Here is a 21,169-nt window from a genome sequence, read left to right on the forward strand (position 1 = left end):
TATGTCAAGATGCAGTGCGGCTTGGCAGGGTCGTGTTTCGGAGGACACGTGGCTCTCGACCTTCGCCTCTCCTGAGTCTGTAGGGGAGTTGCAGCGATGGGACAAGACTGTAACTACCAATTGGGGAGAAAAAGGGCCTCTTTTTTTTAAATGTCGTTTTGGCCCATCGATAAAATGCAATTGTGTTTGTTGTCCGTAGTTTATGCCTGCCTGCCTAAACCATAACCCCACCACCACCATGTGGCACTCTGTTCACAACACTGACATCAGCAAACCGCTCGCCCACACAACGCCATACCCATGGTCTGCAGTTGTGAGGATGGTTGGACTTACTGCCAAATTCTCTAAAACGACGTCGGCTTATGGTAAACGCAGCAAAAAAAGAGATGTCCTCTCACTCTCAATTGCGTTTATTTTCAGCAAACTTAACATGTGTAAATATTTGTATGAATATAAGATTCAACAACTGAGACATAAACTGAACAAGTTCCACAGATATGTGACTAACAGAAACAGAATAATGTGTCCCTGAAAAAAGGGTTGGTCAAAATCAAAAGTAACAGTCAGTATCTGGTGTTGCCACCAGCTGCATTAAGTATTGCAGTGCATCTCCTCCTCATGGACTGCACCATGTTTGCCAGTTCTTGCTTTTAGTGTCTTAACGACTGTTCCACAGGTGCATGTTCATTAATTGTTTATGGTTCATTGAACAAGCATGGGAAACAGTGTTTAAACCCTTTACAATGAAGATCTGTGAAGTTATTTGGATTTTTACGAATTATCTTTGAAAGACAGGGTCTTGAAAAAGGGACGTTTCTTTTTTTGCTTGTTTTGTCACAAACTGAAATTAAGTGAACTATTCGAATTTTAGCAACCGGGAACTGGCAGAGCGATTTCTGCATAATGCATCTTTAACTTTGACTATATGTAACTGCTTTGCTTTAAATAATAAAGTAAAACTTTTTTAAACTACCTCCATCCATCTATAACACATAAGATGGCGCCAGAGAAGGCGGCAGACGTTTTAAGTGCCCCCAACCGATTGTGTTTTTTTGTTTGTAACTTATTACTTTACTTATTTTGTACATAATGTTGCCACTACCGTCTCTTATGACTGAAAATAACTTCTGGGCATAAGGACTGCGATAAATCACCATGGATTGGCAGAATCCCTTTTTTCCTTTAACGAGTCTGATGAGAACAATATACTGCTTTCTCGGGAACAGGCTGATAAAGGAATTTATATGTTTAAAGTAATGACTAAAGGATTCCACCCTGAAATCATAAATGTATGAAATGTGTTTAGAGTCATAATTCCATAATATGTGTGACTAGACCATTGTGTTACTATGTAGTAATGTGGGACAAGTTAACCTGTTATGGATAGGGGGCAGTATTTTCACGGCCGGATAAAAAACGTACCCGATTTAATCTGTTTATTACTCCTGCCCAGAAACTAGAATATGCATATAATTGTTTGATTTGGATAGAAAACACCCTAAAGTTTCTAAAACTGTTTGAATGGTGTCTGTGAGTATAACAGAACTCATATGGCAGGCCAAAACCTGAGAAGATTCCAAACAGGAAGTGCCCTCTCTGACCATTTCTTGGCCTTCTTTAGCCTCTTTATTGAAAACAGAGGATCTCTGCTGTAACGTGACACTTTTTAAGGCTCCCATAGGCTCTCAGAAGGCGCCAGAACGTTGAATGATGACTCTGCAGTCCCTGGCTGAAAAACAGTAGCGCATATGGATAGTGGTCGATCTGAGAACAATGAGACGGGCGCACGCGTGCACGTGAAGAGTCCATTTTACATTTTCAGTCTTTGAACGAAAACGACGTCTCCCGGTCGGAATATTATCGCTATTTTACGAGAAAAATCACATAAAAATTGATTTTAACCTGTTAGGGCTAGGGGGCAGTATTGACACGGCTGGATAAAAAACATACCCGATTTAATCTGGTTACCACTCCTACCCAGTAACTAGAATATGCATATACTTATTACATATGGATAGAAAACACCCTAAATTTTCTAAAACTGTTTGAATGGTGTCTGTGAGTATAACAGAACTCAAATGGCAGGTCAAAACCTGAGAGATTCCTTTACAGGAAGTGGCCTGTCTGACCATTTCTTGAACTTCTTTTCCATCTCTATCATTTACTAAGGATCTCTGCTCTAACGTGACACTTCCCACGTCGTCCATAGGCGCTCAGAGCCCGGGAAAAAACAGAATGTCGTCATTCCAGCCCCAGGCTGAAACACATTATCGCCTTTCTCAAGTGGCCGATCAAGGGACACTGGGCTTAGGCGCGTGACCCGACCGCCCCCGCCTTTGGGATTTTATCCTCTGTTTGCCGAAAAGGAGATTCCCTGTCGGAATATTATCGCTTTTCTACGAGAAAAATGTCGTAAAAATTGATTTTAAACAGCGGTTGACATGCTTCGAAGTACGGTAATGGAATATTTAGAATTTTATTGTCACGAATTGCGCCATGCGCGTGACACTTCTTTACTATTTCGGATAGTGTCTGGAACGCACGAACAAAACGCCGCTATTTGGATATAACGATGGATTATTTTGGACCAAACCAACATTTGTTATTGAAGTAGCAGTCCTGGGAGTGCATTCTGACGAAGAACAGCAAAGGTAATCCAATTTTTCTTATAGTAAATCTGAGTTTGGTGAGTACCAAACTTGGTGGGTGTCAAAATAGCTAGCCTGTGATGGCCGGGCTATCTACTCAGAATATTGCAAAATGTGCTTTCACCGAAAAGCTATTTTAAAATCGGACACGGCGATTGCATAAAGGAGTTCTGTATCTATAATTCTTAAAATAATTGTTATGTTTTTTGTGAACGTTTATCGTGAGTAATTTAGTAAATTCACCGGAAGTGTTCGGTGGGAATGCTAGTTCTGAACGTCACATGCTAATGTAAAAAGCTGTTTTTTGATATAAATGTGAACTTGATTGAACAAAACATGCATGTATTGTATAACATAATGTCCTAGGAGTGTCATCTGATGAAGATCGTCAAAGGTTAGTGCTGCATTTAGCTGTGGTTTTGGTTTTTGTGACATTATATGCTAGCTTGAAAAATGGGTGTCTGATTATTTCTGGCTTGGTACTCTCCTGACATAATCTAATGTTTTGCTTTCGTTGTAAAGCCTTTTTGAAATCGGACAGTGTGGTTAGATAAAGGAGAGTCTTGTCTTTAAAATGGTGTAAAATAGTCATATGTTTGAGAAATTGAAGTTTTCGGATTTACGAGGAGTTTGTAATTCGCGCCACGCCCTATCATTGGATATTGGAGCGGTGTTCCGCTAGCGGAACATCTAGATGTAAGAGGGAGAAATGTATGATTGAGAAAACAGAGGCTGGTAGACTACACATGATAACTCTGAAAAAGCTGACAGCAGGAGGGCCCTTCCAAGGCCTCTCTAATCTAGGGAGGAGAGGAGGGAACGGCGAGAAACTGCCAAGGCTGGTAGAAAAGTGATAAAACTGTGTGTGTGTGTGTGTGTGTGTGTGTGTGTGTGTGCGCGCACGCTGTTCAAACTGTTCAGACTTTAGAACGTTCTCTGAAAAAAGCTTACGAACCTTTTGAGAATTCGTACGCGATCGAATAAACCCCCACTTCCATTCTGCTAGCAAACGTGCAATCTTTGGACAATAAAATAGATGACCTACACGGAAGATTAAACTATCAACGGGACATTCAAAACTGTAATATCTTATGCTTCACGGAGTAGTGGCTGAACGACGACACTATCAGCATACAGCTGGCTGGATATACGCTGCACCGGCAGGATAGAACAGCGGTGTCTGGTAAGACAAGGGCCAGTGGACTATGTATTTTTGTAAATAACAGCTGGTGCACGATATCTAAGGAAGTCTCGAGCTATTGCTCGCCTGAGGTGTGGTATCTCATGATAAGCTGTAGACCACACTATCTACCTAGAGAGTTTTCATCTGTATTTTTCGTAGCTGTTTACATACCACCACAGTCAGAGGCTGGCACTAAGACAGCATTGAATGAGCTGTATTCCGCCATAAGCAAACAAGAAACCGCTCACCCAGAGGCGGCGCTCCTAGTAGCCTAGTAACTCTGGACCACCTTTACTCCACACACATAGACGCATACAAAGCTCTCCCTCTCCCTCCATTTGGCAATTCTGACCATAATTCTATCCTCCTGATTCCTGCTTACAAGCAAAAATTAAAGCAGGAAGCATCAGTGACTAGATCAATAAAAAAAGTGGTCAGATGAAGCAGATGCTAAGCTACAGGACTGTTTTGCTAGCACAGACTGGAATATGTTCCGGGATTCCTCCGATGGCATTGAGGAGTACACCACACTAGTCACTGGCTTCATCAATAAGTGCATTTTCAACCTCTCCATGTCTGAATCTGTAGTACCAACATGTTTCAAGCAGACCACCATAGTCCCTGTGCCCAAGAACACTAAGGTAACCTGCCTAAATGACTACCGACCCGTACAACTCACGTCTGTAACCATGAAGTGCTTTGAAAGGCTGTTCATGGCTCACATCAACACCATTATCCCAGAAACCCTAGAGTCACTCTAATTTGCATACCGCCCCAACAGATCCACAGATGATGCAATCTCTATTGCACTCCACACTGCCCTTTCCCACCTGGACAAAAGGAACACATATGTGAGAATGCTATTCATTGACTACAGCAGCGTTCAACACCATAGTGCCCTCTAAGCTAATCACTAAGCTAAGGACCCTGGGACTAAACACCTCCCTCTGCAACTGGATCCTGGACTTCTTGACTGGCCACCACCAGGTGGTAAGGGTAGGTAACAACACATCTGCCACACTGATCCTCAACACGGGGGCCCCTCAGGGGTGCATGCTCAGTCCCCTCCTGTACTCCCTGTTCACTCATGACTGCACGGCCAGGCACGACTCCAACACCATCATTAAGTTTGTCGATGACACAATAGGCCTGATCACCAACAACAATGAGACAGCCTATAGGGAGGTCAGAGACCTGACCATGTGGTGCAAGGACAACAACCTCTCCCTCTCTTACTTTTTTAGGGATTTTCTTAAAACTGCATTGTTGGTTAAGGGCTTGTAAGTAAGCATTTCACCTGTTGTATTTTGCGCATGTGACATAAAATTTGATTTGTTTAAGGTCCTACAGTTGACAATGCATGTCAGAGCAGAAACTATAACATGAAGTCTCAGGAACTGTCCGTAGAGCTCCGAGATAGAATTATGATGAGGCATATATCTGGGAAACTATTCCTAGAGTGTTGAAAGTTTCCAAGAGCACAGTGCTCTCCATCACTGGGAAATTGAAAAAATAGGCAAGGAAGATCTTGGTTAGGGAGATGACCAAGAACACAATTACCACTCTGACAGAACCACAGAGTTCCTTGACTGAGATACGAGAACCTGCCAGAAGGACAACCGTCTATACAGCACTTCACCAATCTGGGCTTTATGGGAGAGTAGCCAGATGGAAGCCACTAATGAGAAAAAGGCACGACAGCACGCCTGGAGTTTGCAAAAAGGTACGAGAAAGACTCTGAGATCATAAGGCAAAAGATTTTGCGGTCTGATGAGACAAAAATGTAAGTCTTTGGCCTGAATGCAAAGCACTGTGTCAGGAAAAACCAGACACAGCTCATCACCTGTCTAACAACATCCCCACCGTGAAGCACAGTGGTGGCAGCATCATGCTATGGGGAGGCTTTTCAGCGGCAGGGACTGGGAGACTGGCAATGCTGGAATGGCTTCAGAACAAGAATGTGAAAGTCCTTGAGTAGCCCAGCCAAAGCCCAGACTTGAATCCCATTGAAAATCTGTGGAAACACTTGAAGAATGCTGTTCCCTGCCACTCCACATCTAACTTAACAGAGCATTAGAAAATCTGCAAGGAAGAATGGGAGAAAATCCCCAAATCCAGATGTGCAGATAATACAGACATACCCAAGTCCAGTCAAAGCTGTAATCTCTGCCAAAAGTGCTTCTACAAAGTATTGACTCAGGGGTGTGAATACTTATGCAAATGAGATACAGTATTTTGGCGCATGTGGCAAATAAAGTTTGATTTGTTTTCTATATTTCATTTTCAATACATTTGCAAAAAAAAAATACATGTTTTCACTTTGTCATGATAGGGTATTGTGTGTAGATGGGGGAGAAAATCCATTTTGAATTCAGGCAGTAACACAATAAAATCTGAAATAAGTTCAGGGGTATGAATACTTTCTGAAGGTACTGTATATGTGGTGTTCAGTTAGTATTAGTAGAATGTCTAGTGCTCACCTCTTAGCCATTACACATGTGCAGTATTTACATTAGACAACCATGAACTGAAGTGAGGACAGCAACAACGATCCTAGTGTGTGTACGCACCTTGCTTGGTGCATATCATCATAAAGCCTGGTCACGCTCTGATGATTCTGTGAGGGAACAAGTTTGACATCACTGAAGTCTGCTGATAAAAGCTGATAAAAAATTTGAGGACACAATATGACTGTGATAAATGGTTTGAATTACGTCATGTCATGTTCATTATTAGATTGATTGTGGAAGGGACAAATAATAGTTAACTAAGCTATACAATAATGAACCATCACAAACCACTTAATTTATAAGTAACTGGAAAATATATATTAAAATATACCCGACTACAACTATCCATGTCTCTCCTCTTTTCCATGTTTATGGGGGTAGCAGAGTCAACAGCTTTTGAACAGAAATTGATTAATTATTGATTTATACCATCAAGATAACTTCAGTTATCTTAAATACTACTGAATTGGAAATCAGACACTCGCTGCTAGAAATCAATATCAGCCTTAGTAGTATAATACAAGACTCCATTTAACCGTGAAATAAGCAATACAGAAGCTTTACATTTGCAATGATCTTACTCAGGTAGGCTATGCATATTCTGTTGTGATAATCGGTGACCTACAGTTTGCTTTCAAGTCTCAGACTCATTTTTATTTATTTTATTTATTTCACCTTTATTTAACCAGGTAGGCAAGTTGAGAACAAGTTCTCATTTACAATTGCGACCTGGCCAAGATAAAGCAAAGCAGTTCGACAACATACAAAAACACAGAGTTACACATGGAGTAAAACAACATACAATCAATGATGCAGTAGAAGAAAAAAAAATAAGACTATATACAATGTGAGCAAATGATGTGAGATAAGGGAGGTAAAGGCAAAAAAATGCCATGGTGGCAAAGTAAATAAAGTATAGCAAGAAAAACACTGGAATGGTAGATTTGTAGTTTGAAGAAAGTTCAAAGATAAAATATAAATAATATGGTGCAAAGGAGCAAAATAAATAAAATAAATAAATACAGTAGGGGAAGAGGTAGTAGTTTGGGCTAAATTATAGATGGGCTATGTACAGGTGCAGTGATCTGTGAGCTGCTCTGACAGCTGGTGCTTAAAGCTAGTGAGGGAGATAAGTGTTTCCAGTTTCAGAGATTTTTGTAGTTCGTTCCAGTCATTGGCAGCAGAGAACTGGAAGGAGAGACGACCAAAGGAGGAGTTGGCTTTAGGGGTGACCAGAGAGATATACCTGCTGGAGCGCGTGCTACAGGTGGGTGCTGCTATGGTGACCAGTGAGCGGAGATAAGGGGGGACTTTACCTAGCAGAGTCTTGTAGATGACCTGGAGCCAATGTGTTTGGCGACGATTATGAAGCGAAGGCCAGCCAACGAGAGCGTACAGGTCGCAGTGGTGGGTAGTATATGGGGCTTTGGTGACAAAACGGATGGCACTGTGATAGACTGCATCCAGCTTGTTGAGTAGGGTATTGGAAGCTATTTTGTAAATGACATCGCCGAAGTCGAGGATTGGTAGGATGGTCAGTTTTACGAGGGTATGTTTGGCAGCATGAGTGAAGGATGCTTTGTTGCGAAATAGGAAGCCAATTCGAGATTTCACTTTGGATTGGAGATGATTGATGTGAGTCTGGAAGGAGAGTTTACAGTCTAACCAGACACCTAGGTATTTGTAGTTGTCCACAAATTCTAAGTTAGAACCGTCCAGAGAAGTGATGCTGGACAGGCGGGCAGGTGCAGGCAGCGATCGGTTGAAGAGCATGCATTTAAGTTTTACTTGTGTTTAGGAGCAGTTGGAGACCACGGAAGGAGAGTTGAATGGCATTGAAGCTCGTCTGGAGGGTTGTTAACACAGTGTCCAAAGAAGGGCCAGAAGTGTACAGAATGGTGTCGTCTGCGTAGAGGTGGATCAGAGATTCACCAGCAGCAAGAGCGACATCATTTATGTATACAGAGAAAAGAGTTGGCCCAAGAATTGAACCCTGTGGTACCCCCATAGAGACTGCCAGAGGTCCAGACAGTAGGCCCTCCGATTTGACACACTGAACTCTGTCAGAGAAGTAGTTGGTGAACCAGGCGACGCAATCGTTTGAGAAACCAAGGCTACTGAGTCTGCCGATGAGGATGTGGTGATTAACAGAGTCAAAAGCTTTGGCCAGGTCAATGAATACGGCAGCACAGTATTGTTTCTTATCGATGGCGGTTACGATGTCGTTTAGGACCTTGAGCGTGGCTGAGGTGCACCCATGACCAGCTCTGAAACCAGATTGCATAGCGGAGAGGGTGCGGTGGGATTCGAAATGGTCGGTAATCTGTTTGTTGACTTGGCTTTCGAAGACCTTAGAAAGGCAGGGTAGGATGGATATAGGTCTGTAGCATAAGTAAATTTGGTCAAGTCGTATGTCCAAAATTGAAGAGAAAATAGTGTAAATTCACAGAGAAGATTCTTGCATATGTAAAGCTAATTAAATGTACTCATGCTGGTGCTGGGCATCCAGGGAACTGACGCAAACTCGTTTAAAAGCAACTGGTATTATCACTGTATACAGGTATTAATCACACCCACATGGTGGCATGTATAGAGTATTGATACGCTTAAACTACTTGTCAAATTCAGGAGTACATTCACCAAGAGGGCCCAGTCATTTTATAATGTATCCTAGTTGTCTCAACATATTTCCTTTTGAAACATTAAATCAAACTGCACATATTATTTGACACATATGTACGCATGTAGATTCATTTATTGAAATAATGATCTCTTCAAATAATAGGACAGTCAAAGCCAAACATACAATCAGGTCCAAAATTATTTGCACGCTTGATAAAGATGACCAAAAATGACTGTATAAAATAAATAACTCAAATACTGAGCTATATTGCACACTCAACATTTTTTGCAAAATTACACAATTTCTCAGAGATTTAGTTTCTTTCCCAAAAAGATTTCAAAATTATTGGCATCCCTGAGATTCTTATAAAATCTGCATTGACATTCTACTTTTTAAAGTGAATCACAGCTTAAGGAACTGTATTGTGACCTTGCCTGGTATTGGAAGCAAGTGTATCTTGTCCGCACGCACAGTGAAGAAGATGGTTTGGGAGGCAAAGAAAAATAAAAGCGTCAAAGTTGGATAACTACAGAACTTGGTTGCATCTTTGGGTCTCCAAATCTACAATTAGTTGCCTCCTCCAATTAGACGCTACCTCCATGCCAATAGGCTCTTTAGAAGGGTTGGTGAGGAAAAAAACATTAATGGAGAGCAACCACAAAATGCATTGGCAGTTGGATTGGAACCGGTGCTATGGTCAGATGACATGAAAATAGAGCTCTTTGGCCCCTCACACCAGTGGTGGGTTTGGCATCGAAAGAAGATAATCTCATACCTACTCTAAAATACAGTGGTGGATCTTTGATATTATGGGGCTATTTTGCTAGACATTTTAGCCAAAAACCTGGTTGCCTCTGCCAGGAAGTTAAAACTTGTGGATCTTCGAGCAAGACAACTCCAAGCACACTTCAAAATCCACAAAGAAATGGTTAACTGACAACAAAAATCAACATTTTGCATTGGCCATCTCAGTCTCCAGACTTGAACAACATTGAAAACCTATTGTTTGAATGGAAGAGGGCAGTCCATAAACGCAGACCAAAGGATATAAAGGATCTGGAAAAAAAAATGTATGGAGGAATGGTCAAAGATCCCTCCCAATGTGTTCTCCAAACTCATAAAACATTTTAGTGAAATTGTTCAGCGCCATAATCCTCGCAAGGGGAGGGCGCCGGAGTATTGATTACTTGTTAAACAACAAAATATCTTTCTCTGAGCAATTGTATAGTTAAATAAAGGCTACATTTAAATACATATAAATATATTCTATTTGTAAAAACTTTCCCATTTATTTGGAGCATACAATACAGGTATTTTTTTGTAATGAAGGGTGTCAATAACTTTGGACCCGAACATATCAAAACTGTTTAACTAACAAGTGATTAACACATTTCCTTAAACAAATGTAATTGATTTAGAGGGTAAATAATCTGATTTCTCAGGGCAAACAGTGACATGATTTTCCATACATCTTCTCTTTGCAATTAGTGTAGTAATAAATTAAACTAAAGCTGTATGATTTGTCAATACTCAATCACAACTGTCTAGACTCTATACAGACAGCATCAAAGAAACCAATACATCTGCATATTAATAATCAAAACATTAAGGAAAAAAACAAACAGGAAAAAACATCTGATTGTTGATCTTCATTTCCCTCTATTTTTGATTTGTGAAGATAGTCATAACATAATGCCTTGCCATCTAGCTATAACCAATCATGAATTATGACTTAATGCCGGACTACCAGAGATTCAAAGCAGAGATTACAAATAAGAATCAATCATTTCCTCTTGAAACAAACATCATCAACCAGTAACTATAACATGGAGCATAAGCAATCTCATACAGATAAAGAAATTGAGAACAATTCCTCTACAATGTGTTCCACAGCAATCTACAATCTTTCAGCCTGGTTCTCATGCAAAGTTAAAAACAATGTTAAAAAGCACTACAATCCAAACTTCAATAAAACCAAATGCTCAGAGTGGGACAAATTGAAACACTGCATTCGATTTGTAAATTATTTTTAAACCATCTTCCATACTTCCTACTAAAACAAGTGCAATTTAATTTTTGGATGTCAACCTGGATCGCGAACGGGAGAAGGATTTAGAGCATGAGGGAGAGCGAGAGGTCGAGTGCATGGCGGGGTACTTCGATTGGTGATGGTCTTCTTGTGGGGAGGGAGAGTTGGAGGCAGACTTGGCCCGCTCTGTTTCCATTCTCTGTGGGGGTTGGGTAGCGACTCTGGGACTTCTTGCTGACAGACTTCTCTTTGGAGTGGCTTCTGGATTCCTGCTCAGACTTGACTTTAGACTGACTCTTGGAGCGAGACATGAGGGCGTCGGAGTGAGAGCTGGATTTGAGCTCACTGAGCGGCTGCGAGACTTATGAATGTGGGAGTGAGGACAGGACTTCCTGGTGCGAGAACGTGAGCGGGACTTGGAACGGGATTTGAGTGACTTGGAGAGGGACTTCTTCCCGGATCTAGAACAGGATTTCTGGTTGGACCTGGAGCGAGAGCGGCATGTACTACGAGAGTGTGACCTGTGGAGAACAAACACACAAATTAAAACTAGTTATGTGTTACAATGACATTTCCTCTCTGGGATAAACTAAGTATTCATCTATGCAACTACCCCAGCCTTGTGAAGTGGAGTTCTTTGGCAGGGCAGTTTTCTTACCGTAAGCGAGAACTGGAGTGGCTGCCAAAACTTCTGCTCCAGCTGCGAGAGTGACGTCTGCTACGAGACCTGGGAGATCAAACACATTGTAAGCCTGGGTAACTAATCAGCTTTGGTACTAGAATGACAGCAAACTAAACATATCACCCCTTCTACAGGAGGGCCATAAGGACCCAACGGCTGCATCCTGGTAGGCCCAGGACTATCCGAGCGGGAGCAGAACTCAATCACCCCCTCGTTGGGCCGCTCCTTATGAGCGTCGGCATATGTCACCTCAACCGGCCTGGCGCATGAAGTCCTGTCAACCAAAAATATATTGTATAAATTAATAAACAGGCACATTTTTTTGGTGCTTTTTTGTGCTTAAAACAAATAACTTGTTCTGACCCGTTTTCAGAGAAAGATGGAGACTTGACATACAGTCCTCACCTTTAGGTCCTGCCAGCTGCAGCGACTGGAGGTTGTCCACAATAAGACGGTACTCTGTGCGTACAGGTGGCCCATACTTATCCCGGCCAGTGGGGCTTCGGCTGCTGTAACCACTACCGTCTTTAAAATAACACGGACAAGACCGTCAGTCAGTATGGCACAGCGGGGGTGAAAACTAGAATATTGAAGACTAATATTAAAAGGAACCACCAGCTTTCATATGTTCTCATGTTCTGAGCATGGAACTTAAACATTAGCTTTTTTACATGGCACATATTGCACTTTTACTTTCTTCTCCAACACTTTGTTTTTGCATAATTTAAACCAAATTGAACATGTTTCATTATTTATTTGATAAGTGTAGAATAAGTGTGAATGAGTGTGGAATAAGTGGAAATAGAATAAGTGTGGATGTCCATCTGAGCATCAAAGCAGTCACAGGGAATAGACAGCATTTTTGCTCTTTGCATACAAGCTCAAGAAGAGAAATGCCTATTTCCTTGATTCAACCTCAATTTAACATTTATTTTGCTGTATAAAATACAAAAAAGTAAACATCACATCAACAATACTAAAAAAGGGGGGTATCTACGACTACCAACTGATACCATAGAAACTGACAGAAATCTACCACTGTACATATATCCTATGACTTACAATGGATGCAAACTGCTCTCTTGTTTAACCTCTCTAGGGTATGTGGGACGAAATCGTCCCACCTAGTCAACAGCCAGTGGAATCGAGTGGCGCAATATTCAAATACCTTAGAAATGCTATTACTTCAATTTCTCAAACATATGACTATTTTACACCATTTTAAAGACAAGACTCTCGTTAATCTAACCACATTGTCCGATTTCAAAAAGGCTTTACAATGAAAGCAAAACATTAGATTATGTCAGGAGAGTACCCAGCCAGAAATAATCAGACACCCATTTTTCAAGCTAGCATATGTCACAAAAACCAAAACCACAGCTAAATGCAGCACTAACCTTTGATGATCTTCATCAGATGACACTCCTAGGACATTATGTTATACAATACATGCATGTTTTGTTCAATCAAGTTCATATTTATATCAAAAAACAGCTTTTTACATTAGCATGTGACGTTCAGAACTAGCAAACATACCGAAAACTTCCGGTGAATTTACTAAATTACTCACGATAAACGTTCACAAAAAACATAACAATTATTTTAAGAATTATAGATACAGAACTCCTTTATGCAATCGCGGTGTCAGATTTTAAAATAGCTTTTCGGCAAAAGCACATTTTGCAATATTCTGAGTAGATAGCTCGCCATCACGGGCTAGCTAATTTGACACCCGCCAAGTTTGGCGTTCACTAAACTCAGAATTACTATTAGAAAAATTGGATTACCTTTGCCGTTCTTCGTCAGAATGCACTCCCAGGACTTCTACTTCATCCACAAATGTTGTTTTGGTTCAAAATAATCCATAGTTATGTTCAAATATCCTCTGTTTTGTTCTTGCGTTCAAGACACTATCCGAACGGTGACGCGTGGACGCATGTCGTGACAAAAAAATTCTAAATATTCCATTACCGTACTTCGAAGCATGTCAAACGCTGTTTAAAATCAATTTTTATGCGATTTTTCTCGTAAAATAGCGATAATATTCCGACCGGGAGACGTCGTTTTCATTCAAAGACTGAAAATGTAAAATGGACTCTTCACGTGCACGCGTGCGCCCGTCTCATTGTTCTCAGATCGACCACTATCCATATGCGCTACTGTTTTTCAGCCAGGGACTGCAGAGTCATCATTCAACGTTCTGGCGCCTTCTGAGAGCCTATGGGAGCCTTAAAAAGTGTCACGTTACAGCAGAGATCCTCTGTTTTCAATAAAGAGGCTAAAGAAGGCCAAGAAATGGTCAGAGAGGGCACTTCCTGTTTGGAATCTTCTCAGGTTTTGGCCTGCCATATGAGTTCTGTTATACTCACAGACACCATTCAAACAGTTTTAGAAACTTTAGGGTGTTTTCTATCCAAATCAAACAATTATATGCATATTCTAGTTTCTGGGCAGTAGTAATAAATCAAATCAAATCTTCTAGTTTCTGGGCAGTAGTAATAACCAGATTAAATCGGGTACGTTTTTTATCCGGATGTGAAAATACTGCCCCCTACCCTAGAGAGGTTAACAGTTGGCTAACATACGGCAACATGTTTTTTTGGCTTTAACCTTTGCGATATTTCTTTTTTAAACAGAAAAAAAGAATGGGATTCCTCACCATCACCTTTGTCTATTGGCAAAAGGCTGCCGTCATCATGGCTTCCGGTAAGGTCAGCCAAGAGGTCCTACGTCAAAGGTCACACACACATTAAGGTGAAAGCCAAGGCAAAACGGGACAGGCAGTCATCTTAGCCTGAAAGGACATGAACTCAGCCCACAGTGGCCTCTTTCAAATTGAAACATCTAGTACTTTGTTAATGTTGAAGTCAAATGATATAATGAACATATTGCATCTTCATATATCCTTTAGTTTACATCACAGCTGGGATGTTTACACACACACATACAAAAAGACTAATGAGTGTGTTCCACTGCCATAAAGCAAGCAACACAGCTGAAATGTAAACACCACATCGAACACCCCCAACCCAAACCCTACGTGTTCAACAGCAGCATCAAATTATGTTTTTCACGGGATAAAAGATCAGCAATGGCTTGAGAGGACATTTCAGCAAACGAGACACTGCATACATACAAAAACGTTCTAATATTTAATGAAGCTGCAAGTAAGCATTTTGTTGGATGGATGGATACCATGCGTACCCGTACATACGACTAATACAACTTGAAACAATGTTGTGCTTGATTCAAATTGAATTTATACAGCTACAGAGGTATTATTTCAGTGGGCCTCCAAATTGCAAGGAACAGCCACAGAGAATAATCTAGTATCATTGGAAGAGCTATCGAAGTGTTGTGTTCATGACTTTACTGCCCCCTGCTGGAACTCCCCGTCATCATACCTGAGAAAAAAGTCTAATGTGATGCATTTATACAAATGTACAGAGTACACTTACTACGTCCACCTCCGGCACTACAACCCCCACCACCACCATATCCATCACGGTCCGTGCGTGGACCACGAGCGTGCTCAATGATGACTCGTTCTCCGCAAAGGTCTTTGCCGTTCAGCAAATAAACTGCGTCGTCGGCGTCACATCGAACTCCGCAAAGCCGTACCTGCAACATTAGATCGTGCATGAGTGAGAAGACGGAGCAATGCTGACGACGGGTCAGGAGGTCTACTGTGTTGGCTAAATGTCAACAACAACTGACAATCCAGCTACTACAGTCAGCAGTCGCCATTTCGCCCATGCTAGCTAGATAACATCTTAACTTACCCATTCTTCAGATCAACCTCCAGTAACCACTAAAAAAAACCTATGGATGTCTTCCTCACGAACATGATAACTCAATCTGCCGACGTACATACGCGGCAATATTTGTAATAATAGCCCCGAGTTTTTCAAGCTAATTTTAAAGTGTGCATTAAATTCTTCTTCTTCTATGGTATTATGAGGTCTGGAAATAAGCGTTAAAGGTGCATGCTGCCACCTACTGTACGGGTGGTAAACTATAGAAAGCATACCCATTGTATGAAAGGGGCGAAAAAACGACATCATCCAAAATACAAAAATAGAGACATTAAAAAAAAATCTTCATTTGTGCTGTGCAGTTTATGAGCATTGCAATAAATGCTACAAAGTCTACCCTTTTCACATGAAATATATCCAGGGGAGAACGACTCTCATTGAAGTCACGGAAGTTCAAGGCCAACCGTGGTACTGCATGCATTGTTAGCAGAAAACAGGATCGCCCAAAATAGTGAATGGAAAAATGGCAATCTTCGTGTAAGCAAAATGTTTAGAGGACACTCGTGGTACCAGTAATACACCTGATGTATGTCCTTGAACCGATTATTTTAGAATTGCACACAGAAAAAGTTATAAGGATACTTTAGTTGCTAATGGCAGCCTGCATCACCCCGGACGGCCTTCAACTTGTTATGTATGCCATGTTCCCAGTTGTCTTGAAAGCAACATTACTCAATGAGAGGGGGCAGCACAGAGCTAGCCTGGAACATCACTTCCTGGAGTAGCTCAAACTGCACATGTTATGGCTCCATGAGACATCTTAACTGACTTAATTTGGCTTCAATGTGCTATTGAGTTTTCACATAGGAATGAATGGTGTCACGTGATTGATGTCTTTGTCTATTCATAAATAAAGTCATTAAATATATCAGGATCCTCAAATTGCTGAGAAAAAAAAACAATCACTGGTGCAGTCTCAATTACCATTGCGTCTTCAGCGCCACTCGCTTCTTCCACTCTTCTCACCACCTCCAAACTACCTGTCTCCTTCACACTAACAAGGCAATCCAGGGACTCAGGCGCATGCTCGCCACCACAGTTGCAGCATATAACCTCAACTGGCATACGATATTCTCCCGTTTTGCATACACTTGGTACATGCTCAAATCTTTTGCATTCATCACACTGGATGAGCTTGTGCAAAAAGCTCTTACAGGTTATCTCATAAAGCCTGACTCATCAAAAAAAAACAATACTATGGACGAAGTGGGTTTCCTTACTCCATCCACCATACAGGTCAGTCGACGTGCACCAATCACTTCACCTCCTTCTTCAGGTATATCATCTGCATCCACTTCATGGCAACCCAAGAGATAAGCCCTTTGACAGGTGCCCTGCTTCGAAAATCCATACACAAAACATTCCATTAACAAATATTTGAGGCGCAAAGCGCATTTCTGTTCCGCAAACACACAAAAATATATACTTATCTATAGTATAAATGATTCAGTTAAGTTTCTCTCCAACTCTGCTTTTGAATGAGCACACCTCTGGAGCACACAGAAAACCATTTGGGACTCTTAATTAATGGAAGGGAATCTAAAAAGAGGGCTTTTAGAAGCAGCTGGTTGAACTCTGGGGAGTTGCAGAACCACCACCGACAGGAACAAGCTGGCCTGGCGACTACATAAACAGGGACATAAGGCAACAGCACACATGAGATATGATATAAGTGTACCCAGGGGACTTTCCGGACCAGAAAACAGAGTGTGAATGATCTCATAAAGGAGACGAGGGAGACTCATTAAAGGATGACATTTATTTCATTCTTCATTTTCTTTACAGCTTTACAGATATCTATATACACATCTGATTCTTCAGATAAACCAAACTAAGAGATTACTGGAAAGCATTGATTTCCCACATCCTCTGACACTTACACCATGCCGAAGGGGGTGAACCAAAAAATAAATAACACATGCAGATGTAACAGACACATGCAAGCACACAAAGACACACACACACACACACACACACACACACACACACACACACACACACACACACACACACACACACACACACACACGCACACACACAATCTTATGGGTTCCATCGTTGACATGTAGTCTGGTCTCAGATCTGTTTATGTGGCTTCTTTAAGCCCTGTGAGGGCAGGAATAAAACAGGTTTGATGAAGGGACCCTCGGCATCAGGAAGGCATGTGCTTTTGGACGAGGACAGAGACTGACTGGAATACATAGATATGAACTATCATATAACATTTATACTATTATCTTCAGCCCAGACACACACACCAACTCAACTAACAATAGTTATAATCAATAATAATAATTTTTCCTCCAACGTTTACATATATACATATGCATCACACTCAGATAAACATTAATTGTATGATCAAATTCCCTTAAAAAATAAATTAAAAAATCACTAATTTCATGCTCCTTCTATAGGATACTATACAGACTGGCAGACCAATCTGTGGCCAGAATCAGTGTGCAAAAAAGTTTTTTCCTACAATACGTCATCTTTTCAGTCAGGCATATCCCACTGCCCCTGTCCCTCTTAACTTTGGTGTGATCACCAGAATGTTTTTTTTTTAGCTCAATGAACTATAGGAACAGGAGTTTTTCCTAACTACATGAACTGACCAGGAATAACTCCTGGCAGTAGGACCTTTTGGCCTTAAATCAGTGTTTGAGCATCAGTTCCTCATCCACTCGGTCCTGTAACAGTCGGCTCAGTAGCAGGGCTTCAGGGGCCTGTCACAGCAGCACAGAGTGGCTGGCTCTAACAGGCCTCTAACAACAGTAGCTACAGCTGCATACCCTCTCCACAGACACTGGGAACAGCAGCAAAGCAGTCTCCCATCAGGAGAAATGTACATTTCCAGGTTAGGGGTCAGGAGATAAAGGTCAGGGGTTATTGATGAGGGAAGGGTGAAAAGTATATGAAGAGTCAAAACATCAACTGTTTGTAAATGCTTTAAACACCAGCAGACGATTCATGCAATGAAGGAATCTACTGATTGTTTACATACGGTATGGTTCTGTAGGATGGGTGAATGAATAACGGGTACAGAAGACAGCTTCTGTAGGATGGGTGAATGTATAACGGGTACAGAAGACATTGCTTCTGTAGGATGGGTGAATGAATAACGGGTACAGAAGGCCTATGTCTCTGTTTATGTGAATGCAGCCAGGGTACTCAATGGCTATCTGAAGAGACTAGTGTCTATGGGAATAGCATCTATTTATGATATACATGTCTATCTGCACAACACCTCCCACACTAGCATGGTTACCCAGGTAGATGGAGATGATCTATTGTCTATACGTCTATCTGCACAACACCTCCCACACTAGCATGGTTACCCAGGTAGATGGAGATTATCTATTGTATATACGTCTATCTGCACAACACCTCCCACACTAGCATGGTTACCCAGGTAGATGGAGATGCAGTATTAAGTGAAAGTTAGCCGCCTGAGATAGAGGGGTTATTTCAGCGCTGGATAAATAAATTAGGATAGAGAGCTCAGGTCTTCTTCTGCTTCTTTAGCTCAGCAGAGCAGTTCTATGAGCAACACTGGTGTACATCCCTGGGACTGATATGAGAGGAGTCTGAAGATGAAGACGGATTCTGGCATTCCTTTGCCCCACCCCACCCTAACCCAACATAGCTTTACCCCAGCATCCCAACCCTACTTCCCAACCCAAGCATACCCACCCGTCTCCTACCCTCCTAACCTACCCTCGACCCTGGACAGAAGGCATGCAGGGACAACCTGAGAGTTGATATCGTAAACATCAAGTAATAGAACATTCCAAATGGTCCATCCACCATGGAGCGTTGTTTTGAATGGTAATGTCTGTTCTAGTCTATCTGAATCTTTATGCAGGGGCACTGGGGCAGATAGAGCAGGGCGAGACTCATACCTTAGTAAATACATAAGTAAGTAAATAAGTAACACTTGCAGTAGCAGCAGCAGCAGTATAATCTTAAAAACATAATCAGACCAAACTAAGATTCAATGTAACATTAGAAGACCCATCAGGTCACATTGTCAGACCAAAATGAGATCTCTGAGCCCAAAGAACTCAGAGGGTCTGTCAGTTCAGCGTGTCTTTCACCTCCAAGGGAAACACTGATTATGTTCTAGAATCCTGCCCACTCGCCCTTTAAATCAGTCCCCTTTTCCCTTTCCATGCTTTCTCAACCCCTCCTCTCTTCTCAAAGGGGGGATGAGGAGGGAGGGATGGAGGGGGGCTGACTGTGTAATGAGGGGAGAATAGTAGTCTGTGAGCTTCAGTGGTCTCCTGTCTCTCCCTGGGTCAACAGACGGGTAAGGGTTGAGGGGTCAGGGTGAGAGATTAGGGATGAGGGATCAAGGGTGAGGGGTCAGGGTTGATGCTCGCATAGTGCCTTCTGTAATCTCTGTCGGTAAACTGTGAATCTCTGCTCCACCAATCGCACACGCTCAGTCTCCTCCTTCTCCAGAATCACCAGGAAGTTCTGCAGCTCAGGAACTGAAAATGCATGCCACTGAGAGGAAGAGAGAGAGAGAAAGAGAGAGAGAGAGAGAGAGATTAGTGATATTAAAGAGAATGGTTTTAGGACACACAGTATGTGTTTGTGTGTCTGCGTGTATGTGTGTGTGTGTATGTGTATGTGTATGTGTGTGTGTGTTTGTCTTACCTCCACCTCTCCGGTCTCGTTCTCCTTGAGGACAAAGCTGAGCAGCTCAGGGTCTGGCCCTGCCACCAGTCTCAGAGAGAGAGGACACTCCACCAAAGGAAGTTTCTGGAACAGATCTACTCAGACACACATCAAAGGAAAGGCACATCAGGTTCCACATCCAGGCTATTAGCATATTATCAGATCTCTTCAGACCAACACTCAGTAGGACCAGAATGTATATGTGTATATAACTCACCCTGTCCATCGCGGTGTGTCTGTCTGTACAGGGCAAACTTGCGTGGGTTATCCAGCACCATAAACTTCTTCAGCAGGCCCTGTATGACCTCCCTGACCGTTGTAGTACTACTAATGTGGAGTTGCTTCACACAGTCTCTGGGAAGGTAGAACGACGTCCGCTTGTCACTCAACCCCGCTCCCTCCCCAACCTGGCCCTCTGACACCGTCATTGGCCGACCGCGTCTGTCTGCCTTGCCTGACTGTTCCTCTAATCCCGCACCCTCCACAGCAAGCACCGTGACTGGCCGACTCAGCCTGAGGTGGACCTTAATGAAGCCAGTGTACAAACCATCAGCAGCCTGAGTGCGAGAGAGAGAGTGAGAGAGAGTAAGATGCCTGTGTGTCAATTTTGGTCAATTCAGATTCAATACTTCACACTAGTACCTATGTGTATATGTAACGTGCTGTAGCACTCACCAGTTTCATGCCATTCTCTGAGACGTTAGAGTTGTAGTCCTCTATCCTGGCCCGCACCTCTTTCTCTGACAGAGCCTTGGGCCCTCCCTCCTGTTCCTCTTTGACCTCATTCTGCTGAAACACACAGAGAGAGACAGACAACAGGCTGTGTGAGAAACAGGAACTACAGTACAGGGGGAAGTTGAGAAAGAGAGCAGTCATTTTGACTTAGACCCGAGGACACCTTGACTTCCTCTTGGATGGTTTCATGACGTTTCCCAACATTTGGCTGCTATCACTCTAAACAGCAGAGGGTGCTAACTTTCAGAAACACACTGACACACA

The 21,169-nt window shown here is 42.1% G+C and overlaps 1 protein-coding gene and 1 pseudogene across 6 annotated transcripts in view; both read right to left on the reverse strand.

Annotated features, from left to right (window-relative positions):
- Nucleotides 1–9,078: 9,078 nt before the first annotated feature.
- Nucleotides 9,079–15,627, reverse strand: LOC106565717 (serine/arginine-rich splicing factor 6-like; annotated as a pseudogene).
- A 1,607-nt stretch (nucleotides 15,628–17,234) lies between these two features.
- LOC106565716 (ras association domain-containing protein 5) overlaps nucleotides 17,235–21,169 on the reverse strand; it is a 45,680-nt gene continuing 41,745 nt past the window's right edge. For 3 of the 6 annotated variants that reach the window (XM_014133128.2, XM_045691848.1, XM_014133131.2), the window contains 4 exons: nucleotides 20,846–20,956; nucleotides 20,388–20,727; nucleotides 20,150–20,265; nucleotides 17,235–19,996 (listed from right to left, as the gene is read on the reverse strand). In XM_014133128.2, the coding sequence (XP_013988603.2) occupies nucleotides 19,853–19,996; nucleotides 20,150–20,265; nucleotides 20,388–20,727; nucleotides 20,846–20,956 (711 nt within the window). In that variant the 3' untranslated portion in view covers nucleotides 17,235–19,852. Of the gene's footprint in view, nucleotides 19,997–20,149; nucleotides 20,266–20,387; nucleotides 20,728–20,845; nucleotides 20,960–21,169 lie in introns of all 6 variants that reach the window. The other 3 variants (XM_014133127.2, XM_014133129.2, XM_014133130.2) reach the window with 1 other exon arrangement.

The sequence above is a fragment of the Salmo salar genome, chromosome ssa12 (assembly GCF_905237065.1).
Source record: "Salmo salar chromosome ssa12, Ssal_v3.1, whole genome shotgun sequence".
In the NCBI taxonomy this organism is placed as follows: Eukaryota; Metazoa; Chordata; class Actinopteri; order Salmoniformes; family Salmonidae; genus Salmo; species Salmo salar.